The 18,240-nt window shown below is 45.3% G+C and overlaps 1 protein-coding gene across 1 annotated transcript in view; it reads right to left on the reverse strand.

Annotated features, from left to right (window-relative positions):
* Positions 1-353: 353 nt before the first annotated feature.
* The window catches only part of LOC119386321 (polypeptide N-acetylgalactosaminyltransferase 1), a 110,982-nt gene continuing 93,095 nt past the window's right edge, over positions 354-18,240 (reverse strand). The window contains exons 4-8 of the mRNA XM_049414309.1: positions 8,170-8,497; positions 6,635-6,820; positions 5,118-5,252; positions 2,626-2,756; positions 354-642 (exon numbers count right to left, since the gene is read on the reverse strand). Of these exons, the coding sequence (XP_049270266.1) occupies positions 354-642; positions 2,626-2,756; positions 5,118-5,252; positions 6,635-6,820; positions 8,170-8,497 (1,069 nt within the window). The remainder of the gene's footprint in view (positions 643-2,625; positions 2,757-5,117; positions 5,253-6,634; positions 6,821-8,169; positions 8,498-18,240) is intronic.

Raw genomic sequence — 18,240 nt, forward strand, 5'->3', positions numbered from 1 at the left:
ACACCAGTTTTCAATTGCCCAAACTAAGTTACTTGCATGGCCAACAAGTGTTTGTAAGGGCTCAATGGCACCTTTTCAACACCCATCCTTCCTCCCCCCCCAAGAGAGACACACAAAAAGAATATGCTAATACGAACCAACCAACAAGTCCTAGCTCATAACAAGTGTCTCAGTCAAGTGTACCTATTTGAACACTGTTTCAAATTAAGTGTCAATGTCACAGAAATCTTCGGCCTCCCAAAGAAAAAGAAGAGTTGGGAAGGAATGGACACCATCGGCGAGTGGACAGAGATGCACACGAGTCTATAGACTGCACGTGCACGCACACTTGAGGAATGTGAACACGCGAGCATTTAGTTCGTGTTGTGCAGTACGTCAACTTGTGGGCGGGCGTAGTGCAGGAACCACCACACTTGGTTGTGGCCACCGGTGCATGGCTTGGCTAGCACAGCGTCCAGGTCTGTCGGAGCTGCCTCGATACACAAACCCGTTTGCCGGTGCTTCAGTGGGCCACCACGCGTGTGGTCCCAACGCTGCCGCTCCTCAGACTCTGCGCCCTCGCCGCAAGGGGCCATCATGACTTTGCGGGCAGCCTTGTCGGATTTGTCTGGCTCGCTGGACAACTCTGCCACAGCTGTCTTCCTGCGAATATGTTTCGCGCAATCTCGTGTCGCCATGTGTATGACACCAACATGCACATATACGATTGCAGAAATAACGCCTATAATTCCTTCAATCTCTCATCATTTCATGCACACTTTCACTTGTTTAAAGGGGTCATGAAGCGCCCCTTGGGCTTGTTGAAAAAACACAACCTGCGGAAAGCTGACACGGCTATGAACTGCTCTGCAAAATATTACAGTCGTGCGCGCCGCGTGAAGGCCACAAGCGAGCGCGAAGTTGCCGTTTCCTCAGGCGCCCTCTTTTCAAACAGAGGCCGGTTCTCATTCTCGTCGGTGGCGGGGCGCCTGCACATTGACATCGCGGAGGCATAGCATGCTTATTGGCCGATAGCCAGATGAGATGCGCTTCTTGCCACGGGGTGCCGCCACTTGCCCGCGCCGCACTCCTGCCAGTCTGTTGCCGCCACTTGCCCGCCGCACTTTACACGGTGGCCGCACTGTAACGTGCATGCGACGGTGGCCGCATCACAGCGGGATCAGTTCTAAAAGAATAAATTAACGCACACAAATAGAGCAATTCTAACAGACGTGAAAGCGACATATAGTGTAAGACTTTGGCAAAACCAATTCAGGGAAGTAGTTCACTATGTTAATCTATTCTGAAAACCAGACAGGTAGACTCGCAAGGCTTCAATTGAATACATACCTTGGTTAGAGAATTAATTTGGCCATATACGTTGTTAATGAGGTGATGTTCTAATCATAAGCCTTTTGGTAGCTCCATTATTGATAAGCATAAACTTACTGTCTATGATGATCTATGCAGTACCCTCTATCTGGGACAAAGGGATGCACATTTACATGAAAATGATCCTTTGAACCACTGGGTAATGAAGTTTAAGTGACATTTTTCAAGTCAGACTGCACAAGGACAGTTGAGTTATAAGACATTAACTGATCATCAACAGCTTCACTCTGTGTGCTGCTCGCATGACAGAGACATAGTGATAGAGAAAGAAGCACCATAAATGCTGTAGGTGAAGTCAAGTCGCCAGAAGCTAAGTTGAAAGAAAAACAAAAGTGGGAGAAGGTGGACCAACAGGTGGGAAAATGAAACGAATTACAGGACAAGGTGTGATGAAGGCAGCGGTAAACATGTGAGGGAAGCCATCACTGTGCGTGGCATGTGCCCTCCGAGTTTGCCTGATGAACGTTTACCTACCATACAATGCACCTCCGATTCTCAATATTAGACACCATATGTCTAGGAAATCATGAGTTGTAAATTAAAGAAAACAATTCAAGAACTTTCAAGGGCCCTGAAAATGTGCCTTTCGATTTAAGGGGTTTTTCAAGAGTTTTAAGGAACTGTATGCATCCTGGCGTGCACTTTTCTTGTATGACATGGCGACCAAGACCGATGTGGACGTACACCTAAGGCCATAACTGAAAGGCCATAATTGAAATGAACACTGGCAATGGGAGCATGTTAATATACATAACAAAGCTTTTGCCGCTTCTATTGAAACTGTGTACAAGTTCAAATGTGCTTGTGCATAACAAAAAACGCTTTTCAAAAGTATACAATAAATACTAGTAGTAGTAATAGCATGACACGTCTCTTTCAGACTGGAAAAATGGGTTACTGTGCCTCACATCTCTTCCATGCAATATAGCCAAGTGGGCCAAACATCACTTTTCACACCACACATACAGCATCCATTAAATTGCGCTGAAGTGACAGGAGAGAAAGCGAGGATGCAATGAAAGCATGTGCACCACATTGTGGCTAGCAGAAGCTTTAAGACAACCAAATAACATATGAGTAGTTGTTAAAGTGTTCAGCTTCTTTATAAGCCTCAGCTATCTCATTCTTACACCTACCCTAACAGTGAAGAGCTGCTATACAACATCCACCCTAGTCGCATCATTCAAGCACCACGACGTTTGGCTATAATGAGATGCTAATGAGTCGTCTACGCGTAACAAACCTAATGACGACCAGGAGATGGCACCCACCTGGTTACCACCACTGTTTGTATCCTTATGGCAAGGATAGATGCCGAGTGGTTCCGTGTTGTCATAGTTGTGGCTCATGGAATCAAGACACATGCCAGTGTTTGGATTTCTTGCCTGAAAACAAAGCACACAGTACAAATTTAACTCACAGTTTAATAAAGATAATGCTGCATTGCCATTACGGTAAAGAATACACCAACCTCAAGTGTAAGTTAAAGAGTGTGCTCCTTATTTGACCAACACTTGCCCAGCAGGACAAAACACGGAATACAATGACACTTGCAAGCACAGTCATCACTTAAAACTATGAACTATTGGTGAAGGGTGTCGGCTCTTTATGCAAGCGTCATCGTATAAACCAGCACAATTGCTGGTACCTGTGTACATGGCCCTTTACTAGGGGCACGCGAATAGTGAAATTTAGAACCAAGTTGAATGCGAATCGAATAGCAATGACACGAAATCGAATACAAATCGAATACTATTCAAATAGTTTTCAAATAGTAAGGCAACCATTTTCAAAGCAGCCCTAGAATGCCAATGTAACCATTTTTGAAACAGCCCGAGAATTCCACAACATTTTATTGGAAACAAATATTCACCAGCTTTAACACAGGAACATTACGATTACTTTTAACCGACAAAAACATAACACAATTATGTAAACTGAGGCAAGCTCGTATAGAGCAGCAACTAGAGCCTTAGAAATATTTTGTAACTGCAGGTTGAAATACAGCAATGCCACTACAGTATTCAAGGTGACACTTTGTCAACAGCGTTTTACATAAAACTTGTACATAAATATTCAACAATAGTCAAAAGTCAACATCATCATGAATGTCATGAAGGCTGTTGATTCATGACTCTGTCGCTTTGGCACCCTGGAGTTTTAAGCGAAGACGCCTTCATCCTGTGATCAACATAGTGTCCGTAAAACCTTGGGCTGCATGAATCTTGGTAATTCGATGATTAAGACAGGAAACGTTGCCCCTCTCCATTCCAACGTTTTGTTCCTTTGAGTTTCTTTCATCAGCGCTTATGACTCGAAATACATGAGAAAAATATTCGGTATTTCTAATATGTACTATCCAATTCGAGTACCAAATCGAATAGAACACTATTCAATTCATTATTCAAAATTTTCGAATATTCGCACACCCCTACTATTTACATCGCAGATGCAATCTGATCAGAACTGGAGATAACATACGAGCTTCCCATAGATGAACAAACAGTTGTGCGAGCAATAACTTCGTAATATTTGTTAGCGGCTGAAAAATTCTCACTGGATAAAACACGAACAAGTATGTGTCAATATATCTCCCATTCAGCAAACAGTTCATTCATGGGTACTTAAATGACCACCCAGACAGAGCCCGAAAGACTCTAGCCGCAGCACGTCAGGTGCACTTCCCCTTCAATGATGGTGCACACAATTGTGTTACCTCAACTGGCTTGAAAGGCCAATGTGCGCACTTGGACATGCTTCCTGGGTGGGCAACTAGAGCTCATTTAACTTCATTGAGCTGAGTATCATTGCAGAGGATCGTTACGCTGAAGACACTATACCATGTTCGACGAGCCGTTTGACATGCCGCATTCCGGGAGGCACTCCAAAATTATAATTTTTGTTTGCACAGAATACACATGACCAATAACCAATTGCCCATCTATTTTGAGCATGACAGTCGATTATTTTTATACGAAAATAGAGCATGACAGACTCAGGAGTAAATAGATCCTTAATTACACTATAATAAAGATTAATCACTGAAAATGCAGAAATCAACATAATACCACTTTCCCTTCCTAGCATTAGAATATCAAGTGCCTTAGAATAAAGCTGCATAAATTTGATGCATTCACAGAAAATAGTACATCATAATATGTGCCTGAAGCAGCTTATGCAGAGGAAAGTGGCTCCATATAACCCCATGAGGACCTTAGATTACATGCTGTTGCCAGATTACAAATTATAATGGTAACCATAAAATGGTGGTCAACTTAAGCAGAACAAATCTTAATTGCTCTTAACTGGCACAGCAGCATTGCTATTCTGAAAAACCTCATTACTGACGCACTGTCCTCTAAGCCATACAATGTCACAAGTTACAATTTCTGTAACTACATTTCCTCTTTATTACATAAGCACATTAGGCCTTACTGGGCACTAAGATATGACGTTAGGTGCACTTGCAGTAGTGAATATTTAATATAGCTTCAGCCCTTTAATTACACTATAAATAAAAACTGAATGCTAGGTAAGGCTACACTAGCCTTTTACAGTTATGATGTCAAGTTTTCCTGTTAATATAAATGAATGAAGTAGAAGAGTTGAAAAGTTGCTAGGAAATCACAGGTCTAGTTGTAGTACGTGCTTTTATTGTGGCATGTAAGAAATAGGACACAGACAAGCTAGCCTCACTGAATGAGTCCATGCATTATGAAAAGCTTGTGCAAACAATGAACACTCACATTTCCAAAGGCAAACACTTTCTCGCTGGGAACAAACTTGTTGGGGTATACATTGTCCAGGTACCACTTGAAAGATTTGCACTGCAGCTTGTTACGCAGTGCCTTGCGCTCCGAGATGTCCCCAAATGATATTTTCTGCAGCAAGACAAACTAAGTTATATGACTCATGCAGCAAGAAGACCAAGAAAGCAAAATAAGCACAATGTAATTTAGTTTGAGTGAAAAATCTTACACACATCAACAAGCAGCAAATGTGTAAGCATATAATTATATAAAAGAGTAAGTTTTCAATTCACTTTATGTAATTTATGTCTCCTGTCAACAAAGTCTAAACATAGAAAGTTAAAGGAGATTCTAAAAACTTTAATTATTGGCCCGACAAAAACGTCTCCTCCAAACACAGTTCAGCGGTTTGAAAAAAGAGCACTGGTAACAACAGCCACAATAAGAACAAAAGATTACACCGCTTTCACCCAGTGTAAAATTTTCTGCGATGTTTTGTGATTTTGTGTGCGTGTCTGTGATTACGTTATTTGTAGAGATGGACGGGAAGGACATGTGGCAGACCCTGCCACACCGCCCCTACTACAGTGACTTTAGGCCCTATTCACACTTGAGCCGCCGTTCCTCGTTTCACCTTGCGGCTACTGCTTCGTCCGCGACCGAGGCAATTATGCCATCTATGGGTGTATCTGGGAACTGGAGCGTGACATGCAACGCGGACACTCATCTGTCGTCAGGGCAAAGCCCAGGAACAGCTCCGCTGTTAAAGCAAAAACATGTTTACAGTGTTTACACTGGAGAAGGAGTTGAGAATTATCTGCCTTGCCACACATGAAACCAAAGTATTACATGAAACATGTAATGAGATTATGCCAGGTTAGGCCATTACAGAGAATGCAAAACGGTAAACATTAACAAATATATGTACAATAACAGAGAAAGCACAGACATCAACTATACACACTACAACTATCAGTCTACTGTAACAAACGTCATTTCGAATTACTTAAGTAAATTCCAGAACCATTTCTGAAGCATTAACAACTTAGCCAAACATTCATTGTAGTTTGCCTGCAGCCAATAAGCACTTCACTTTTCTATCAGACTGATTGCAAACTTTTCAGAGCAACATACTGTATACAATCATGAGCAACTAAATGTCTACATTATTATTGGATATCATTTCACTATATATTTTCGTTGCAATTAAAACATGTGCTAATTCATAAGAATGTATCCGGATGGAAAGAATTGCAAAGCTTATCTACAACAAATGCCATTTCTAAGTGCCACCAGAACATTCAGAGATCCTGAGGGTTTCATCAACCTTTAACAATACAGAGCTGAAATATATACAAGAACTTCAAAAGGTGCCTAATATATACACATGTATAGAAAACAGAAACTCAAGGAGCGGCTTTTATTAAGAAGCCACTTACTATTCCCCTATAGAATCGGCAATGGTAATACTTTAATTGTATTAAATCAAAAGCATCATTTGTTCTTTGACGTACCCTGAGCTCTGGACGGTTTTGGTAGAAGTAGTACTTGTAGTTGTCCATCCACACTTCAGCAAGCCGGGCTGTGTTGATGCCATGCGTGTCCTTGTTGCTTGGGAATTTGTACGGGTGGTAGTCGCGGAAAATGTGGCCCACGTGAGAGCACGGAGCTATCACCAAAGAGCCACCGCACATCCAGATCTGTGAACGAGGGTCACGCTCAATACATTTGTGTGCAGCAATATTAACCATTCTTTCATGAAAGCAGTCGGTTCACTGGGAACTTTGAAGCTGATGAAATTGCTTGATCTTATTCAGAAGTAGCACTTGCTGTTGGGCTAGACGGTACATACTGTGTATTGACCATAATACTACAATCACTAAGTGCAAAATAATGAAAACAAGGGAGGGAAGAGGAGCAATGTGAGAGCTAACTTTCGGCTGATTTATTGCAAACATGGCACACAGGCTACCTAGCAACTGTTTTGCTGCACAAAGTGCCAAACAACATACCTTCACGCATCACATCACCATCAATACAATTTCAAAAACCGGTTTTCGCAGGGAAGAGGGAAATAGATGTGCAGAGGGAAATATCAGGAAACTGGGGGAATTATGTATCAGCGACACATACATATTTCCTTCTTCCCTTCGGAGAATCGCTTTTAGAAATTGTATCGATGGTGATATGATGTGTGAAGGTATGTTGTTTGGCACTTTGCGCAGGAAAAAGGTTGCTATATAGCTTGTGTACCATGTTCGCAATCAATCAGTCGAAAGTTAGCACTCACATTGCTCCTCTCCCCTCCTTTCTTTCGTCGTTTCGCGCTAAGTGACCACAGTTTTATGGTCACTACATACTGATTAATCTGTGGGGTAAAATGTCCCAAAGCAACACAGAAGCTATGAAAGGTACCATGGTGTAGGATTCCAAGCAACTAAACCTAAGTACAAGCTTAGGATCTTAAAAGCAGAGTTCTAAGGAACCTAATGGCAGCCCAGGACAGCATTCTTGGGTTTTGCAAGCATTGAGATCAATGTGTACTCGGTGTAAGCACAAGCATTCCATGTAAACCCCTCACTCAGGCATTTCCCGTTTTTACACCCCATAAAAGCAAGTGTTTATTTAAGAAAGATACTGAGACTTGCAGATAATGCTTCTGCAATTTCAAACAGGCTAGTCTTACCAATGGCAAAGACTTAACCCACTTAGGAGAATGTAGGAAATCAGTAAGACATTACAATGAGATGCTTGTAGGATCATAAGATGTCAAAGGCATTCAGTGCACCTGGTTAATTGTTAAGAGAATACAAGAATTGTATTAAGTGACCTTGAGTGAGAATGTTTAAGAGAAGATGGAGGCTTGAAGAGATGAATATTCCTGAACACGACAAAAGCAAGCAACATGCTCTCTGAAGAGTCACAAAATGATGACAAGGGCTCCAGTGCTCACTGAATCCAAAAGAATACCCTACAATGTCGTTCACCTCTCAACGTCCCAGTAAACTAAGTAATGAAAATATATTGTCATCCATCTCTTTCAACTCACACGGAATGACATCTCCAGGTTCTCGCCTCCCCAGCCTTCCATCTCGCTATCATAAGAGCCGCTATCCCAGAAGTACTTGCGATCAATTGCAAACAGGCCACCAGCCATTGTGGGCGAACGCATCGGGTCCGCTTTGCTCTTGCGCGCCTTCCTCCAGGCCTCGGGCGTGTTTATCCAGATGAACTCGCCCTTCCAGTTGAAGCCACCAATTTGGTAGAAATCCGAGCTTGTGCCCATGTACTGAAGGGTCTTGTCATCAATCAGATCAATGATCGGGCACACTACCGTGGTGCGATCTTTCTTTATCAGCTCCACCATGGGCTCCAGCCTGCATTTGGAAGGAATAAGAAATGTCATGCTTTCTAACTGTGACATGCTTGTGTTTATGATAACCAAGTTAATTACTAATGTGTACTTCAGACAGTGCCTCCAAATAATTTTATATTTAATTTGCGGGTGCAAAAACCTTAGGTGGCAATGCAAACACTCTTCTCAATGTTTTACACAATCTGCTTGACAGGAATGGGACAAGAGAACGAAGCATTTTTTTCCAACCCAAAACATCGAGCATGCTCACCAAAACTGGAAGCACAAAAAGAAAGGACCATAAATGGCAACTCATACCTTAAATGAAGTTACCTTCCACGTCAAACACTTAAAAAGTCGCCATCACAAGGTCATCCACTATGACCTACTATGCAGAGACAACGTAGCCTTTTCCATGAGGCAAGTTTATCGCAGTGTGTGCACTTATCACATTCAACTGTTGTGAATGTACAAAGAGCATTTTTCCCTCTCATTTTTTTTTCCCCATATGCTCTTATTAAATGTTCAATGCTCGCATACGAATGTGTCCAAGACACAGTCACAAGAGCAGCAGTGGGCCCATAACAAGATGTCAACTTTAAGAACACTGGCGCAGTAATAGACTGCAGCGATCTTGCTTCCGACGAAGCCCAAGTATGGCATGAGACATCCAGTACATGACCCGTACTGATATAAATCAAATGCTGTGTATAGTGACCTTCCCAAGGATACGCCAAGTGTTCCTGAATGCCGACACAAAACTTTATAAGGCCTTCCAGCCTACATTTCATAGAACAAACTACATGTATGTCCATAGTGCCACACTGGCATAACAACTTCACAAGATGCCTGTGTCACAGCTTTAATTTTCCTGCCAACGGCCATGCAAACTTTTCATTCTATGTTTGGCATAAAAACTTGCACTGGACCAGTCAGAATGTCAATGTAGTAGTAGGTCAAGCTTAATTAATACTAAGCCCCTCTGGAACATAGGTTTTTGCACAAATGCCAGTGTCACAGCTCACCGTCTTACTTTCCTGTCAACGGCCATGCAAACTTTTCATTCTATGCTTGGCATAAAACTCGCACTGGACCAGTCAGAATGTCAATGTAGTAGTAAATCAAGCTTAAATAATAACTATCCTCTTCTGGAACTAGATTTTTGCTTCAAAACTGCATTTGAGAAAATGACAGCTTATTAGCTCAATGGTAACATGGCCACATCTTTTCTTTTTTTAGGGGCGAAGCTCCTTAGGGCCTAGCCTTGTCGGCGTCCGTAACGCTACACAAAACCGAAACTGAACACCTGCACGACCGAAAACGAAAAAACATCTTGACAACCTCTACGGGCCACGTACGGAAAATGTACGGTACCACGGAAATGCTTTCTGACTTCGCCCACTCGTCAGCATTCACTTCGTGGATATGCGGTGATTTTTTTTCTTAATTGTAACTATAACACCATAGGTGTGCACACAGCTCTCCCCAGGGAGACAAGTTTCAGTGCTGACCCCAGCACTCCATTGGTAGAGCTTGACAATGGATGCAAAAGAGAAAATGAAGTGACGACGTGCGTTGCACAACAGTCCTGCCATTGGTCCCCCGGCTTTCAAGGTGTTAAGGTGGGAGGTAAACAGTTCTTGGAATGCAAAGTCAATGGTCCCTTGGCCGTCATTATCATCAAGAACCTGCGTGGCCATAACCATACGCCTTAAACAATGCTAGGCAGGTCTGTCTGAGTAAAATTATGGGATAGACTTGGCACGCCCCTCCTGTCCCGGCCCCTCTGTGTGCAAGCCTATGCAGAGCACGAAACACAGCAACTGAAGAGAACACACGTGGTAACAACCAGTTGAACATTCTACAGAAAACAATGCCTTTTGAAGGAGTATACTGACATGAAAGTATAAGCGCCCCACTTGCATTTTCCATGTGATTGACTTCGATGTGCTCCTTGCTTGCTTACATAGTTTGTGTTTGCATGTGGTTACAAGATGTAAGCTCACCCAACTAACTTTTAAATTTCTCTATAAGGCAAAGCAGTAATATGTTACACATTCCCAATTTCCTTATATCTGAGAATATTTCAAGGAGGACAAATTAATGCTTTATCACTTTTAACATAGAAAAAGTTTAGGAGAGTTACCAGATAGATTGACGCACTGTTGCATTTAACAGTGTCAACGTCATTATACTTCGTTGTTTTCACTTTGGATCATGACGTTGGTGGCGATACTGATTTGCTCACAAATTATAAAGTGTTATCAAGCAGTTTAGCACTGCAAGCTTAATTACTTCCAGTAAAGACAAAGTATGGCTCAAGCATCGCTGGACATCTGCAATTACCGTACTTATGCAAATGCTGTGAATGTCAGCTAGAAAACTTCACAGGACATTCACAAAACCAACCCCACTTGAAAGTATACCGTGTGTTCTGTCATCCCATAACAGCTTGCAATCAGAATGTCGTTCAACAAGAACTAGCCCAGCTTTTTCCGTCTTGCATACTTCGTTAGGTCAGTTTCGATAATTCACAAATCCATAAATCACTAGCCAAGCTACACGCGCGTGTACAAAACCGGCTCGCGCGTGCGGTACGCCGACGAGTTGAAAGCTACCGAAGTGGCCCGGAAGGGGCTTTTAGAGCAGCGAGAAGGGAAGAAGAAACAAGAATATACGCGACCGCCGCTCTTCAAATTCCGGACGTGCTCGTAATACTGGACGGCCGTGGAGAACGGTATATCGAGAGCGAAAGAAAACAAGAAAGGGGCCATCCGCTGCCGGCGCACCGCGTTGCTCTTGAAAAATCATCGGCGCTCGGGCCTGTTCGTGCTTTCTTTTGCCGTTGTAACAAAAAGAAAATGGCGGCAATGAGGGGCGACCGGATAATCGAGAGAAGCAGATGAGAAGGAGCAAAGAAAGCGAGAAACGTGGATGTGGTCCGCTGCTTTCCTGTCCCACTGCTACCTGCTGCTACCGCCCCCTTTCCACTAGGTGCCCCTCGATCGTCACATCGCGGTTTTCCGGACCGACGCCGCACCAGCCGCACGGCATTCGCCGACGAATCGCCGGCCTCGCCAGCCCGGCCGCCGGGGAATCTCGCTTCCCAATTTGCGCTCAACGAGGGGCAGTTTAAAAGCCGCTCACGCTCCCAGACTCTTTCCTGTCTGAGCTTCGCTTTCGAACATCCTTGCCACGTTCAAGAGTCGTCACCATCGTGTTCCGCCAGCTACGCGGTCGGCGTGATCTCGCGGGGGCACTTGCGCCGTTCTTTCGCCCGTCCATAACTACGAGGATTTTTTGATGAGAAAGCCAGAAAGCGTCTCGCTGTGACGTCAACACGCGATGCTTTCGCATTGTTGCTTATCGCAGAAACGACCCTCGCACAAGCAAGGGCCGTCACGGCCTGAGCGCTGCTCCCAGCAGAGGCACGCACGCTCGTCAAATTACATCGTCACGCCTATTGACACCATTGAAAACAACATCCGTCCCTGTTCCGTACGCTGTGTCTAAACATGGGTCAAGGAGGCTTTTAAAAGAATGCTGGAATGGGAGCTTACGCAACGCCTTACCGGCAGGGCTGGGCACAGATACCCAGAAAAGTATTCCGAAATACAGATATCGAAATACATGTGCTGTAAGCCTAAAATACAGATACTGAGATACATTTGTCTTTGACGTACGGGATATTTCGGAGATACTTTTGCAAACCACGGAAGAAGTCTCCTGGAATACTGTTACTGCAGGAATACAGATAGTGGAATTTTTATTTTTAGTTCGGGGATGCTGATGCTCCACTACGGCTTTATTAAGTGCAGGATAATATTATGATGAATGTTCCAGCGCACTGAAATTTGCTAGGCAAGGATATCGCTCAAATCACTAGCGAGCACGAGTAAATTAAGAAAATGTGTACATTTATTATGTTTTGCTGATAAGTTTGTTGCGTTAACTGCATTTAAGCAATAGCAGCTTCTCAATAGGCTGTCATTTAGACAGCGTCGGCTCACCCTCAACCCAAGATTCGCGAACTCTCGAAATGGCTTTCAGCCTCGAAAGAATTCGGGGTGGGGCACCTGCCACGAAAAACGGCGACTTTCGTCAGCAGAGGATGACAATATTGCTTGCGTGATTCTGCCGTCACCAGCGTCGGGCATTTTACCATGTGGGTCATCCTATGCGCGGGGGAACCCTTCGCCGCCCTCACTGTCGCCGACCGGCAGCGCGCCTTTGCTTGGATTAAGACAAAAGTCTTCCGTCCCCCTTGGTAACACGTCAGCTCATTTCCTACAAAAATGTAACGATATCCTCTGATCTGCAACTGTATCGCAATATAATCGATACATCGTAAAAGTATTTCACTAAGGAGATGCAAATACATCTTGCAAATGTATCTCGATACTCAAATATGTCTAAGATACTATGGCGCGATACTGCCCAGCCCTGCTTACCGGCAAAAGTGAAGCCAGCGCTTGCCCGCTCTCGGAAAGATGCTCTTTTCAGGCGGAGCCAGCTTAGAGGTCAATTTGTTTTGCTCTGTTAATGTCAGCTCTACGTTAATTCTAAAATAAGATATCATTGTTCCCGACGAAAGTAACATATCGAGTCTCGAGATGAGTATTGATGACTGGATCTCCAACAACATTTGCCAAGACAGAGGTTTCCTGAGGAAACCAGTAACAAAAAGACAGCCATTGAGCAGTATACGTCAGGAAAAATTGCCACATCAAATCGTAGGGGCGCGGGAGGAAAACACTCCGTTTTCTTCGCTAAACGCTAACGCTTTATCCTGCCCATACTAAGATGGCGGCAGCCATGTTAGGGTGGGTACGGCTTCACTTTTGAGGCATAGTTGGCCCTCCAGCCTTTTTACACCTCCCTGACATGCTGTGTCTTCAGAACAGACTAACGCCGGATTGCCGACGGCGAAACGGGGCTGCGCGATATCGGTGTTCCGCGCATCACTCGGCCCAGTTTTTTCCTGTCCTAGCTAAGGTTTATTCCCATCACGACGCTACTCATGCGCCCTTTGCGCGACTGCACTTGTGCGACCTAAAATGCGTGTAGTTTTTTCTTTCTTTTAACTGTCGGTCGAGCGAGAATGAAGCGAAAGGTCACAGAGCGACACACTCTCTGGCACTTTACACCCGTAGCATGTGCAACCATCTAGCGGTGAAACGCGTCCTGGAGCGCAGCGCAAGAAAAAGATATATCTCCACGCAAAATTTCCTTTGGGAATTGCTTAAGTAGTGCGTAAGCGGTAAAGTTTCATAGTAGGAAACACCATGGTTGCGGGCTTCCGTGGAAGGTTGTTGTCGGGCAGCATCGGCACGGCGTCTGTTAACTTCTTTCTTCAGCGTCTCGAACGGCCCCGCGGAACGAGCATCCCGCGACCACGGAAACGTGCGTTTGGCATTGAATTTTCGCAAGGTCCGAATTTTCCCGATCTGTAAAATCTTCCGTGTCAGCCTTATATGTTGTCCTGGAGAAGAGTTTCAACTCCACCACGACGAAATATTTAAGGGAGCGTTCACATTTTGCATTTGTTTCGTGACACCGGTACAACTCATTTATGTGGATATATTCGCATTCTGCAAGCGCAAGCGTTCAGCCCAGTCGGTGAACTCACGTTCGGAGCTTGGGGCCATATAGGTTCGACACACAGGGAAATAAATTTTGTTTTAGACCGTTATATTTTAACAACGACCCGTACTTGACGGAGAGACGGACGGACAGTTCGCCCTCGTTGAGTCCCGCATAGAAATGCTTACGAATTTAACACACGTATACGCCACTGTATAGTTCAGATCGGAGAAGACATAAGCACGGCCGGAGGACAGGAGCGTATAGGGGGGAAAGGGCGCTTGAGTCCAACTGGAGCACTGCACGTGCCGATTTTTCCGGCCCGCCCGAGCCCGGCCCGGTGTTCTTAAATATGGCCCGTACCCGGCCCGGGCCCGAAAGGTTTGGGCCCAGGTCGGCCCGGCCCGTTTCAGCTAGTTATGCCTTCAGAATAAAGGAGGCACTGTCCAAGCTTTGGTTATTGTGAAGATACCCGCCGCACACAAGATATTTATTTCTAGAGATTGTTTTAGGAACTTCTTTCAGTGCCACGACTTTCACTGGTTAATTACGCCCGTAACACTCTTAAGCAATAATTGCAGGGCAATAGAAAATTTAATTTGAGTCGTAGCTGGCTGTTTCATGTACGCACGCAGTGCTAACCGCGTAATCTTATTTTTGCATTTCAAAGAACGACTACAAAATATAGTTCCTCCATAAAGTGAAAAAAAAAAAAACATGGCAGACATTTTTAGTTTGAGTCTACATCATTTGCATGCGAGCTAGGGCTGTTGAGTGAAAGTAGCAAGTCTCCTGCAAACTTCATCTATTGCACAATGCAAAGAAAAAAAAAAAGAATGTGCTTGAGCTGCTTCTGGCAGGAATACACCAGGCTGGGCAGCGTTACATAAATTAAAGCTGTCGTGTTGACTCCTCGACAGGCAACTGTACCCAACGTACTCTACGTTTTCGTGTTCAAAACAAGAAGGTTCTTTGTCCCACCCTTCTTCCCTGAGTCACCGCCACCGCAGTACCATAGATCTGTCAAAGCGAGGCACACTCGTTAGCGAGCGAGCACCGTCCTCGCTGTTCCCTGCAGATGGCTGTCTCGTCGTCTTCGTGTGATCGCCTTCGATCTTTGAAAATGTAACGCCTTAAAGCAATACCGGACTAAGGGCTTCCAAAACCACTGTCTATTAGAGCGCCGGAGTGAACCAGCCTGCGGCCTCTTTAGCGCTCCCCGTCGAACGCGACGTGTCGGGTGTCCGCAGCGTGATCCCCCGCAGGGACCGGTATGTTTCCTTAGATACAAACGCGCACCTTGTCACACGGGTAAGATCTAGGCCGTTTACCGTTGCTTTCCTTGCACGGTACCCAAGAACGTCTTTCACTCACTATAATTATGGAAACTTATATTAGAGGTTTCTTGAAATTACGTGTAGCATACCGATGGAGCAAAATTGCAGGGGTCTTGTACTGTGCAATTTCTGTGCACGCCAATACACTCCCTGCAGGTGATTTAAGTTACCCGGAGCCTGGGTCTCATATAGCCTGGGTCGCTTCGGGAAGTTAAACCCCACAAAACTACAAAAACAAAGCCAAACAACGTACACACGCAATTATACAGATACGTGTGAGACCCGGGCCTAATACGGGCCTGAGCCCCCGAGCCCGAAGATCCCGGGTCCGATCCAACAATCCCTTACCCGGCCGACCCGGCCCGCGGGCCGACCCGGGCCGGGCCCGGGCCCGTGCAGTGCTCTAGTCCAAACTTTATCAAACGCCTTCTTCCTCGATGCCATGCACGCACAGAACAGGACGCCTAAAGGCCGAACCATATACAGCGTTTTTGCCGGCGTTTTCTGACGTTGCGTCCCCTCGGCGTCGTCACATCAACGCCGTCAGAGAGGGCGGCAAACCATAGAAGAGCGTTAACTCAGCGTCGCACAATGTGACCAGAGGGAATGAACCTGACACCTCGTAAAGCAGTGTACAGTTTCCGTCAATGGACCAACAAGATATACTCCTGATTATAGCTTTTATGTCTCATTTGCAGCTCTGTGGTGCAAAAAAACGAGTCACAATGCCACCGAAAAGTCTTTTTTTTTTATTTGACTTGTAGCGCCAGCTATTGGCATTAAGAAGAACCACGAACTTGTAATATATGGCCTCTGAGCTTGAAGCTGCCGTACATCTTTGAGGCCACGTATTCGGCCAATACACTCATTCCTGCTAAGCCTACCGATGAACTTGAGTACGGCTCTCGAAAGAGTTCAAAGATATCATGAGCACTTTGCTGTCGAAGCTTCTAGGGAACAAGCTAAGTCAAATACAAGCATCAGTTGAGAACTTAAGGGCCACACAGTGCACGGCGACGACTTATTAGATCCGAGGCGGGCGGCAGCCATTTTGGCAGCAGCGACGACGCCGTTACGTAGCGGAAGTCGCTGCCAGCCGCACGCTGATTGGTTCTGCGTCCATCGAACTGCTTCCGGCGTCGACGCTGCCGCCCGTGATGTCTGGACCGTCCAGAGGTGGACGTTTCGGCCACCGTCACCGGTAGCGTCGACGTCGAGGGACGCCAGCGTACGAAACGCTGGGAAAACGCCGGCAAAAACGCTCTATATGGTTCGGCCTTAAAGGAGTACTGACATGAATTTTAAAATTTTTCGGGTTGTTGTTCTAAATGAAAGCACGGGTATCGAGAACCCTAAAAGAGTGTCGTGGTGCCTGGGGATGCATTGCATATATTTTTAATACCGCTTCTTCCAACCAGCAGTTTCGGTTTCGGTTTCGAGAGGGCGGCTTCATAGTGACGTGTCAAGTCGGCCCGTGACGTCACGGACAGACTGCAACCCACGAAATATGCACCTGCTGTCCTTTGCTGTCAGTCGAACGTGGTTCATGATGAGTGAACTGTCGTCCAGTGCCTCCGACAGCGATTTCTGTGATTTAGGCTGCATGCAGAACCCAGATTTCGCAAACCAAGTGAGCTGACTTGAAACGTCATAGGGCTCTCCATGCGGTGAAGCTGCCTTGCAGATGCTGGGAGATGAAAACTTTAAAATAAAACTTAAATATTTATACGTGTTTCCCGGATGCGGTGTGGGGAGAGCGTTAACACTACATGCCAAGGAAACCAAAAACGTCCGTTTTGCTGCACTTCAATATCGTGTCAGTACTCCTTTAACGCGCCACTTACCTTTACAACATCCCAGTCATGCAGCGTTTCCCACGGTATACGTGGTCGCCACTGTAATTTCATGGTTCACTCTCTTCAGCCGATTGGGAAGCAATACGAATTAGCCAGTCAGAAGCGCGAAGAAACCGAGGCTGAGCTAACAAAACAAATTTTTTTCGCGTCTTACTGTTTTCGGCTACAGGGCGGAATGGCGTAACGAACAAAGAACATGCATATACAAAGCTTGGCCGCTTTATCCCTCTGCTTGATTCGCATACAACAGCGCGGCCACCGTAACGGCCGGCGCAGCGGGAATTTAATAAGCTACGCGCATATTATACCTCCCAGCACGTCAGGTTTTACACTGCGGTCAATGTGTAACGGTCGAGCTACCACGGGGGCCGACCGAATCGGTTCACAGGCTGCCGCCGAGCGCCAAGACTCGAGGAGCGATTTGATTTTGCCTGTTCGATATCGCCGCGGATTCGGAAAGTACAGCTTCTCTCGGATTAACAACTCTCGACGTTATGTTGTGTCGTCGAACTCGGTGGCAGCAGCGGTCCGAGACCAGCTTACCACTGAGCCGTCACTGCTTCGGTAAGCGTATTAAAACAAGTTGTGGTGAAATCTAGAAGGCTTTGTTTGTATTTCGCTGTCGTACAAAATAACGCGAATAGGCTTTGCTCGAAGCCACCCGGGACATGGAGCTCAGACTTAAATATAAGGTTATGGGGTTCGACCACGCAGTTGAGATTCTTTGTCGTGGACCGGGTGATATTCTCAGAGTTGAGAACACGGTCTGACAAAAACGAACAAAAAAAAAAAAACTTAAACGCGCACGTTAGCAAGCGAAGACACACGACAGGATCTCGACAACTATAGAATTCGAACCAAAACTGGCTCTTTGCATTTGAGTAGATCACTCAACGGTCTATATATAGAGGACAATTACGAAATGCCTCACCCCCCTCCCCATAGCAAAACGACCAAACGACACGTCCGTTTGGTCACAACCGGCAGTC

The sequence above is a fragment of the Rhipicephalus sanguineus genome, chromosome 3 (assembly GCF_013339695.2).
Source record: "Rhipicephalus sanguineus isolate Rsan-2018 chromosome 3, BIME_Rsan_1.4, whole genome shotgun sequence".
Taxonomy (NCBI): domain Eukaryota; kingdom Metazoa; phylum Arthropoda; class Arachnida; order Ixodida; family Ixodidae; genus Rhipicephalus; species Rhipicephalus sanguineus.